This window comes from Bactrocera neohumeralis, chromosome 2 (genome assembly GCF_024586455.1).
Source record: "Bactrocera neohumeralis isolate Rockhampton chromosome 2, APGP_CSIRO_Bneo_wtdbg2-racon-allhic-juicebox.fasta_v2, whole genome shotgun sequence".
In the NCBI taxonomy this organism is placed as follows: domain Eukaryota; kingdom Metazoa; phylum Arthropoda; class Insecta; order Diptera; family Tephritidae; genus Bactrocera; species Bactrocera neohumeralis.
In genome coordinates, this window is record NC_065919.1 from 1,087,044 (window position 1) to 1,097,528 (window position 10,485).

General features: G+C 34.6%; 1 protein-coding gene across 3 annotated transcripts; it reads left to right on the forward strand.

Annotated features, from left to right (window-relative positions):
* The first annotated feature begins 204 nt into the window (after positions 1-204).
* LOC126758603 (protein AF-9) lies at positions 205-8,833 on the forward strand. Of its 3 annotated transcripts, none has more exons than XM_050472944.1 (3): positions 205-497; positions 1,393-1,797; positions 3,086-8,833. In XM_050472944.1, the coding sequence occupies exons 2-3, from the start codon at positions 1,617-1,619 to the stop codon at positions 6,229-6,231; spliced, it is 3,327 nt and encodes a 1,108-aa protein (XP_050328901.1). In that variant the 5' UTR covers positions 205-497; positions 1,393-1,616; the 3' UTR covers positions 6,232-8,833. The 3 variants fall into 3 exon arrangements, with proteins under 3 accessions (XP_050328901.1, XP_050328909.1, XP_050328918.1); XM_050472952.1 differs by lacking the exon at positions 205-497 and adding an exon at positions 565-637; XM_050472961.1 differs by lacking the exon at positions 205-497 and adding an exon at positions 614-632.
* Positions 8,834-10,485: the final 1,652 nt, after the last annotated feature.

Genomic DNA, 10,485 nt, shown 5'->3' on the forward strand with positions numbered 1-10,485 from the left:
TGCTTATTTTTACTATTGTGTAATATGTAATATGGCCTCAATTTATCCCTTATTTAGCATAGTTTCCCAATTTTTCACGGCACTGCCAATCATAACTTAAGAAGGAAGAACAAATGAGGGTAAAGCAGAAAACGTCGATAAAGCAGAATGAAAGCAAATAATAGAAAATAGAAATTATGAAGTAGATCAGTAATTGAGAGAAGCGTAAGCAGCGAGCAGCGAATATGGTGTAGAATAGGTCGTTGTGAAGTTACTAAAAATTCGTTTGTAGTAAAAATTAGAGCAATTGATGAAACATGGTTACACGATAACTTTTTTAAAGTTTTAATATAAAAGTATGCATATAAAATATATTGATAATAACGAACTAATGAACAGATATGAGCGCAAAGTGAAAGAAAGTAGTAAGAGAACGTGAAAAATCGAAGTGAAAAAGTGAGTGGGGGCAGCAGCCTCAGCAGCAGCGGCGGCAGAAGCAGCGGTGGTCAATTGAAAAGGTGAGCACGCCAAAGTAAGATTTACCAAAATGTGGTAATAATGGTGTCAAGCCGTGATATATTATCGTTGAGATAGTAGCAAAAAAACGGGGAACTCTTACAACATGATCTGAAATGTGCCGATGGCGTCCAACGGTGAGGTTTGTGTTCACTATCTATATAAAAACTCTTAACATGCTGTGTTATTCTGGGGAGACACCATGTCGACGTTGGAACTGTGTGAGACAAATATTTGCTGTTACAGTTTTGAGTTTAGTTTACTTCAATATTTTAGAGTCTATTTACTATAAAACAGTGCGTACATTAAAAACAAAATAATGAATGAAATATGTATATATAAGTATATGCATATATATTTATTCATTATTAAGCAATCATGGATACGACAGAAACAATATTTAATGCAGTTACGGCGCGAAAAGCATTGCTGAAAATCGGAAAGATTTTACGAATTATAATTTTCTTGTAGTTGTTGGTGTTTAGTGCTTCTCTCAGACTTTATGTACCGCACTTTGAGTGACTACGTGCTTTAATTATCGCCGTGCCGCCAAACTAAAAATGCACCACCATTACTATTAATGCATTCCATACGAGTCGGCGCATTTTCCCGTCATTAATTCATTTCTTCGTTTATACATATTCTTATATGACTTATAATTATTTTCTAAAGTATATCTCCGTTCGCTGTAAACATTATTTTCCATTTTTATTATGTATAATCCACCTGAAACCCGTTTAATTTCTTGTATGTTTTCCTTTAATATGTCTATGTCCTATATTTATATATACAATTACATAGCTACCGACCAACAACTCCATTTTCTTCTATTTATACCTTTAATTCTATTAGGAGATCTTTACTAATGACATGTGTTTTGTTTTTTCTCTTTTTAAGGTTGGTACGCCAATTGGAGATTTCTTCCTCATCAAGATAAACTGAACCGAAGGCAAAAGGACTATTTAAAACATAATAGTGTGCATAAGACGATAGGCTGCGTGTGGCGTATATGAACCATATTATTATTTGGTCAGTAAGACAACTGCTGATCAACTGGACCCTGTAACTAAAGTGTTCTTGGTGGTAATTAATAATTATTATCTAGTTTGCCATCCACTGCGATGGCAGTGAAAGTGCAATTCGAGATCGGTCATACGGCGAGGCTGCGCAGCAAAAAAACATCCGAAGGCTTTACACATGACTGGGAATTGTACGTGCGTGGTGTTAAGGAGGCAGATATCAGCACCTACGTTGACAAGGTCGTTTTTAATTTACACGACTCTTTTCCAAAGCCAAAGAGGGGTAAATAGCACAACTTTTTCATTTAAATATATACAACGGATAATAATGAAACATATAAAAGACACACAAACTACGCTGTATACGTGTAAATGTGTGTTCTTTCATATGTGTGTGTGTGGTTGTATTGTGATTCAAACCATAGTCTAAGAAAAGGTTGGGTGAGTAGATGTATCTGTAAATTTGTTGGGGGGTAGAATACATTGTTTAGAGGGTGGTTGTTGACGTGCGAATATAAGGGATGCGAAGCGTTTGCTCTAGACAAATCCTTGTTGACTTGGTTTGGCTGTTGTTTTGTTTTTTTATCCCGATCCTTCGTTTTGTTTTCTATACACTTTTGTAACCCAAAAAAGACATGTTCTCGTTAACAGGAAAAACAATTTATCTTTTTGTGTTTTGTTTTTAGCTGGCCGCAGTTTGACGAGTAGTTATTGTAGAACCCGCATAGAAGAGATTTACAGATAGGCAGTGCAAGAAAAAAATGAAAGGAAGAATAATTTGCTGATAGTATATAAATGTACTTCAATGCAAGAAATCATTTAATGAAAATTGTAATGACTTAACTAATACACTTCCTGCTTTTGCATTGCTAAAACTAAATAAATCAGTTCAAATCGGTTAATTAATGGGCTATTTAAGCCTTCGAGTATGTGCAGTGTTTATGGATTACTTACTTGAAATCTGTCTTCAACAAATTAACGCCTCTTCCATTAATAGCTACATATTATCTACACGGAAGTTATATATGCGTTGCCTTCATTTTATTTATTATAAATGCGATGAAAATACACAATATATACAGACATACATACCTATCTAAGTGCTACTTATCTATAATCACCCTCAGCTAAAATTTTGCACCTCAATTTGTGTTTACAGCATTAATTGGTTATCAACTCAACCAAATGCCACTTCTTCATGTAAGAATCTGCGTGCATTTCAACCCCTATCATGTTGCCCTCTGATAATCGTGATTTTTACACATAATAAAATTGAAATCGTACTATAAATTTAATTTGATTTTATTAGTTTATTCACATATCAAGCAAGGAGTTGGGAAACAGGTAAAGCAATAAAAAAGCTTTAGCTTCCTTCATTTTTCTCATTGGAGCTTTTGGGAATAAGTAATTGAGTGTGGGATGTAACGATGTCTTTTGAAGGAACAAAATATGCATTGATAGTTTAAACTTGTGCATACCACAATACATTAATATATTCGTAGTGCATCTACTTGCTTATAGTTTCGTTTAATATAATTTCTAATTCTTTTCCTATGTTCTTCCTCCTACAGTTTGCAACAAGCCACCATACGTGATAACAGAGTCAGGTTACGCTGGATTTTTGCTCCCGATCGATATTTATTTTCGCAATCGCGATGAGCCAAAGCGTATACAATTCACTTACGACTTAGATTTGCAACAGACAGGTCCGCCACATCATCGCTTTGAAGTGCAGAAATTTGTATTTGATCATGTTTCGGATGAATTTCGTCAAAAGTTGCTCAAAGGTGGTGGCATACCAGTGACTGGTGCCGGAATGGTTGGAGGTGCCACCGTTTCATCCACTAATAACACCCCGAATGCCGCTATTAGTGACGAAGCCGGTGGTATGGTTAGCAAGCCGAAGCTGAGTAGCGGAGAATCAATTGGTGGCAGTAGCGGTAAAAAACACAAAACTCGTATAGATGACTCGAAGAGTAATTCATTTGCCAATCTATTTGGTGCACCTATTAAAAGCGGGTCAAGTAAACATTCGCCTGACGGAAAAATTAATAGTTTGAATACTGTTGGTGGAAAGGGAGCTCCGAGTACTAGCAACGCAAGCGGTAGCGGTGCTGGAACTGGAGTTGCAGTTACACCCAACCCCGGAAATATCAACTCAAACAACTCTATTGCAAAAGAAAAATCTAGTAAAGATCGAGAAAAAACGAACTCTTCAACGTTGGCTAGTAGCAACGAAAAGAGTCGAGAGAAATCTGATAAGAAAGAAAAACACAAGTCCTCATCCAGCCCTAATAAGGAATCACGTAGTGAAAATAAGAAATCCTCTGGAGATAGTAGCAAACATGAAAAACGTGAGGAGTCCAAATCAAAAAAGGATAAATCACGCGACAAAGAGCGGGAGCGTAGTCGGGAGAAAGGTTCAAGCGGTGCCACCAAACGTTCTCTAAGTCCAAAATCGAATGTCCGCGATGTTGGCGCGCCGAGCCCAAAGCGGCCAACACCGCCGCGATCTTCTTCATCCGCAAGCGGACGTGTAGAGGATATTAAATCAGCTGGTAGTAGTAGCAAAATTGAGGGGAAAGAATCAAAGTCTCGCGAAGAAAAGTCCACTTCAAGTGGTAAAAAGTCAAAGAAAGAAAAGAAAGACAAAGACAAGGACAAGGAACGTGATAAAGAGCGACGTGATGAACATAAAGAAAAACATCGTAGTGGCGATGGTAAATCAAAGGATCCAAAAGAGGAACGCCACGGAAATATAATAAATAGCAGCAGTAATACTGTGACGACGGCTACAACACTTAGTGGAAACATTATTACGAATGAAGCTAAAGACAACAAAAGTCAACAATCACCAGCAAACTTTAGCATTAAAAAACCAGATAAAGATGCGAAAGAGAAAACAGAAGCTGTTAAAGGGAAGAATAATGATAAAAATATAGACAAAATATCGACAAATCCAACAACTACACCAGTAGGTGGTACGAATGCCACAACTACCAGTGGCGATAAGAAACTACCAACCAGCTCAAATAATCAGAGCGAAAAATTAGAAAAGGAAAAGGACAAAGATAAAGAAAAGGATAAAGAAAAGAGGTCTCATAAACACAAGAAAAAGGATAAGAACAAGGATAAAGATAAGGAACGTGAAAAAGAGCGTGATAAGGAGAGGCACAAAGAAAGAGAGAAGGAAAAAGAGAAAGAACGCGATAAAGAGCGATCTGAAGAAAAGTTGCGTTCCGAAAAACACACAGAAACTAATTCAAATGGGAATGCATCCTCAATGGGAGCCGCATCCACAGCTATATCCGGATCCAAAGTAGCGTCTCTGCCTGTAGAAACGACAGCAGCACAAAATGACCCCCCTAAACCTGAACCGAATAGCGTAACCTCGTTGCCGAACTCAACGAGCAACTCTACTAATTCCAATAACCTAAACAACAACGCCAATGGTACGGCACCTATTGCGCCAACTAAGAAGTCACAAAATAGAGATAGGAAAAACAAAGATAAATCATCTAAAGAGGAGAAACGAAATTCAGGTGAATTGGGTGAATTGGAATCGCGAAGCAGTAGTAAGCATGGTAACAAAAGTGCTGGAACCATTATACCAGCAAACACCAACACTACAGGTACTGTTTCAAATACTACTGGAAATAACAGCAGCAAAACCGTTGATGCAAGTGACACTGGAAAAGTTCCCTTACCAGAGGACGCTGCTTTATTGACGGCAACATCAGCAACAAATCCAACAGCTGTGACATCAACTGACATCGCACCGGTTGTTATGCATTCAGATAGCTCGAACAGCAGTTTTCCGGACTTAACGCCGAAGCTAAGTACAAAATCGGAAACAACACCAACAGAAAAGCCAGACAAGACTACAAGTATTATCACCAAAGAACACAAACAGCGCAGCGGCGAACGTAATGCAAAAACAAAAGATATTAGTGATAAGACCGAAAAAGCTGATAAAAAGGTGGAAAAGGAAGAAAAGAAGCGTCGGCGAAGCTCCGTTGCAGCGACCACCGTTTCTGCTAACTCATTCTTAGAACCTCCGCTCAAACAAGCTAAAAAAGAGTCTAATAAGACGGCCCGCGAACAAACGAAGTCTCCCGCATTGCGTCAAAGTCGAGCTGCTAGTATAAGTGGTCCCATCGGAATCAATAATGGCAACGACAATGGCAGTAACAGCTCCAATGCCACTACACAAAACAGCAATTCTAACACTACGGACGCATTAAATAGTGGTGGCGCCTTTTTGCCACCACCCAACAATACGACCGGAACTAGTGTAACTAGCTCTCCATCTACTTTAGCTATTACCAGCAATGTCAACGCAAATTTAAATGCTAATAGTATTGTAAGTGCATCGACGACAGGTGTAGCGGCGGCAGCGTCGCTTGCGCCACCTCATCCGTTACGACCAGCATCACCGGCAGGGCCAGTAGGTGCGATGGCCGCAGAGGCAGCAGGCGCTAACAATGGTTCAACGCCGACACCGGCATTGCCAACTGAATATCTGAGTGAACTACAGGAATTACATCATAAAATAATGACGTTACAGGACAATGAGGAGTTGCAGCAAGTAGTCGAGATGATCGCTGCCACGGGCTGTTATGAGATTACCGCCAAAACTTTCGATTTCGATCTATGTAAGCTGGACCGTAGCACTGTGCAGCGTTTGCAAGAATTCTTTGCAACGTCTGTGTCGTGACACAAGATACACGCCTAAGGTGGAGAAGTGCCTCGCAGCATTGACTGCTAAATAATAGAGGAAAGTGGCAGACCGACTTTACTGGTACTAGACCAGCTCGATAGTCTACCATTCAAGCCACCAACTAACCAGTTGCAATTAAAGAGACATAAAATATTCAGATATCGAAACTACACTTAGAGGCAAGTTGCGGTGGAAGTGGGAATAATAAATTGCAGCGCTATAGGGAAATATCGCAGTAATTTTTAGCAATAATTTATAAGAAATCCATGTAAACTAGTGTTGTGCGCGTTCAAAAAATATACATATAGGCCGCAATAGAACCATGTAGAACTTCGATTTTCATCCAAAATGGTTTTGGCACACAATTCTAATATAAAGACATGATTATACATAAAATGTGTTTACGTGTGGAATGTATTAGATACCATCAATATACGAGTATGTAAATACATTAAAGCTAAATGAAGCTCACTGACCATTACATTATTATCAATCGAATTATTGAATTGTATAAAAAACTATTTGGTTTAGGTTCTTGTTGTTTTTCTGTCGAATAGGTCATAAACGCGAGCTATAGGTTTAATCATCTCTTTAATGCAATATTAATATGTACATATGTTTAGCCACTTGTAAATCAGCGAAAGATACAAGACATTTTAAATTGACGCAGCATTGTTTTTTTTTAACTTTGATTAAGTTTCTTAATTTAAAAAAAAAACACTGTCTACAAATGCGAGTCACCTGTATATAAACTTTTTACATACATACACGTTGCTTATATGTATGTATGTATGAACTTTAATAGATACAAGTAATGCGAGCGAACTGTTATATTAAATAGTTTTTAATCTAGTTTAGTGATTTTTGCATAGAATCTTATAGTAATAATTTTTCACAATTTCATATACTCTGTAGTAACTGCTATGGAGAAATTATTAACATGACAAATTATTTAGTTATGTATTATAATGTATAAACATTTCGCAATAAAATTAATAATACCCTTTGTTCATTATTCATATAACTCTATTCAATATAAAAAATGCTGTATCAGCTAAAATATTTATATAACAATGAAGAAAATATAAATAAACATAGAAGCAAAAAAAAATTATATACGAGTGCATAAATACTGATTCTTAAAGATATTCTCATAATGAATTTACTCAAGTAAATTGCTGCACATATATATTAACATACGTATGCACTTGAAATCAAATTTTTATAGAGGACTCTAAATGCAAGAGAAGTGGGCAAAATATGATATCAAATGTACTCATATAGTACACCTGTAGCTATTCGATTATTCACAACTTCGATTCCTTTCGGTTTGTTTGATTACGCACATAAACTTACCGAAAACGATCAACTATTTTGTATTTAACGGAATTCAAATTGGAAATAATGCATGTATAAGAAGACAGGATAGGCATTTACACAAAGTTTATTGTGTTGGAAAAGTAATTGTTGCTTAATTGTAGTTTTCGTTATACAATATTCAAAAATAAATTGTTGATCCATATTTTGTTCGCTTATATTTTCTCGTTATCCTTGCTAATAAGCCATAATAATGTTATGTTCGTTTTCATTTTCAAACAACAATTTTTTTTATAACTACAAGGTTATGATGCATATTATTTTATTCATTCTAAAATTTCTGTTAAATACTAAGTTACTTTTTGGGAGAAGAAAGTGTGCAGCAATAGAGTGAACAGAATCAATAAAACCAAAGAAAAACAGAAAAGGAATTAACGTCAATAAAAAGTACATAATTTCATTAATTCTAGTTTAAATGGTTATGACTAATAAGAAAGTTTGTTCAATTCAGAGAGCTCAAATGTATTAAAATAAGTCTACATTTTCATAATACAAAAATAATTTCATTTTTTTTTTACTCATCAACATTGTAATATGCTGTTGTATCCGAAAAGTAAAACTAATAATTGAATTTTTCAAAATATTTCATTTGGAAATAGCTAACAAAGAAAAAAGGAAAATAGCTTAATTAAATCAATATATATTATATATAAATATTAAAACTAAACTTAGGCTATGTAAATATTATTCAACAGTCAAAAACCAAGCGCTGAAATTATTTGTATTTTCATGTTTTATACAAAAATGCTTGCCTACAAACGAGTGTAAGTACACGCATACATACATGAATATTTCTCATTTGTGTTGTATACAACATATATGTACAAGCATATTAACAGAAAATAGGATGAAGGCGAAATACAAAAATAATTTAATAGAATATAGTCTTATAAGAACAGAAAATTGTCAAACAATATGTAAAACTAATATATTATAAATAAACGTGTTAATAAAACTTACCGAATTTACTAGATATTTTCAAACATACACACATACATCATTATTAATATACATATGCACATATGTACATATGTATGCAATAAAACGAATTAGTTTGTTTTCGATTAATTTTTATTTGAAAAGTTTCACCTTGTTTCTGTTATGTTAATATTTAAATATATGCGTAAATGTAATTGTAATACTTAAATTGTATAGCGGTTGCTACGCCCACGCGCAGACTCTTATGTATCTTTTCTTTTGAAATAAAAAATATGTAAAATTACTTGGTGTATCTATTCTGACTATTCTTACATTCTATAATTTCAGTGCACTAATTTCTGTATTAGACAAGAGCAGAAGTCTTTGATAATGATTGAAAAGAAAGAAATCCATAATAGATTTAAATCCATCGGAAATGAAAGATAAAATAATAAATGTTAAAGGAAAAATATTTTAAGGGCGATCTGAGATCGGGAAAAGAAAGGCGACATTTTTTCTTTCATGAAATTTACCTTCTTATGTCCCAAGCACAATGTATTTTTTATTTAAAATATTTATTTTTCTCCCTATATTGTCGTAATATAGAAAAAATCTCTAAAATTCAATCAAAAAATCCCAATTCAAAGTATTAATATTTTTTTAAGTCTGAAGGCTGTATGTTCGTGAAAGTCTACTTTTTGATGGCGTAAAAATATATGTACCTACATACATATATGTATGTATCTACAGTTTTTATCATGATAATCAAAAACAAGAAAAGAAAGCAATCAGAAAAAGCATTTCACTATAAATTACAATGCAAGTGATTAGGATATTAGAGTTTGACTACTTGAACTGAAATTGTGGACCAATTTGTTGAAAATGGTCCAAATTCTGACAGGGGTTCAAGAGCAAGAGGAGGTGTTATCCACTTATCAGCAACTTCTAAGAGAACTCAACAGAAAAAGTAAACTGCATTAGGTACCTTAACAAAATATAGAAAATATGAAACACAAGACTATAGACTGAATGATCTGACTAATTTAGAATTTCATATGCTTTTATAAGTATTTTATATTCGTTTATATTATTTTTTTTGTTGTAAGAAATAAATTTTTGGTTTTATTTGCATAAAAAATACATAATTTTCAAAATTAGTACCTAACCAGGTTTCTGTCCATCTTACCCCAGCTCCATTATTTACCTGTTAAGATTTCTTCGTTTAGCGCTTTATCGCAATACGCTCTACTTTGATGGAAGGAATCTTAGGCGTTAAACGGCTTCTGACTGTACCTGTACTGTAAAAATAATATACTAAAATTTTAAATCGACATAACAAATATGTAGTTTTTAAGTTGCAGCCTTCTAAAATTTAGCCGCTTGGTTCAATCAGTTTATCTTTGACGCGTTTTCTCGAAACAGCATTTTTCGAATGTGCTTGAGTGATTACTCGGAGTCATGAATGTTCTGTATATGTATATTTCTTCATACACTGACGCACGAGTTTTTTGATCCACAATCGAACATCGGCAGCCAAAAAGGATCGAAAGTTTGTGTAAAATTCAAAATTTTTTAAACGCCACCTTTTTGTCAAGGTTTAACGGAGGTTGCCGGAGATGTAGGAACAATATCTTCTAGTGATAAATTTTTTGTTTCATCCACGGAGAAGGCCCGAATAACCGCAGCAGTGGAGAACCTTTTTATTTCCTTTTTCCTTCAAAAGTGTTGTTGTGTACTATATTCTTAAAATATATACATACATATATGTAGATATTTGTTACACAACGTGTGTCCCTTAACAAATTTCTAATTTTAATATTAGCACTTTTTTAATTTTTCAAATCGAATGCGATTTCGTAAAAAATTGGTATACAGTGGTTTTGTTGCCCTAGATGGAAGATCACAATTCACGAAACTATTAACGTTTTTTTTTAAGATTTACTCTCGTTTATTTTT

Coding starts and splice junctions, on each gene's coding strand:
- LOC126758603 (XM_050472944.1), top strand. CDS start 1,617: ATGGCAGTGAAAGTGCAATTCGAGATCGGTCATACGGCGAGGCTGCGC. Junction 1,798..3,085: donor TTTTCCAAAGCCAAAGAGGG/GTAAATAGCACA, acceptor TTCCTCCTACAG/TTTGCAACAAGCCACCATAC.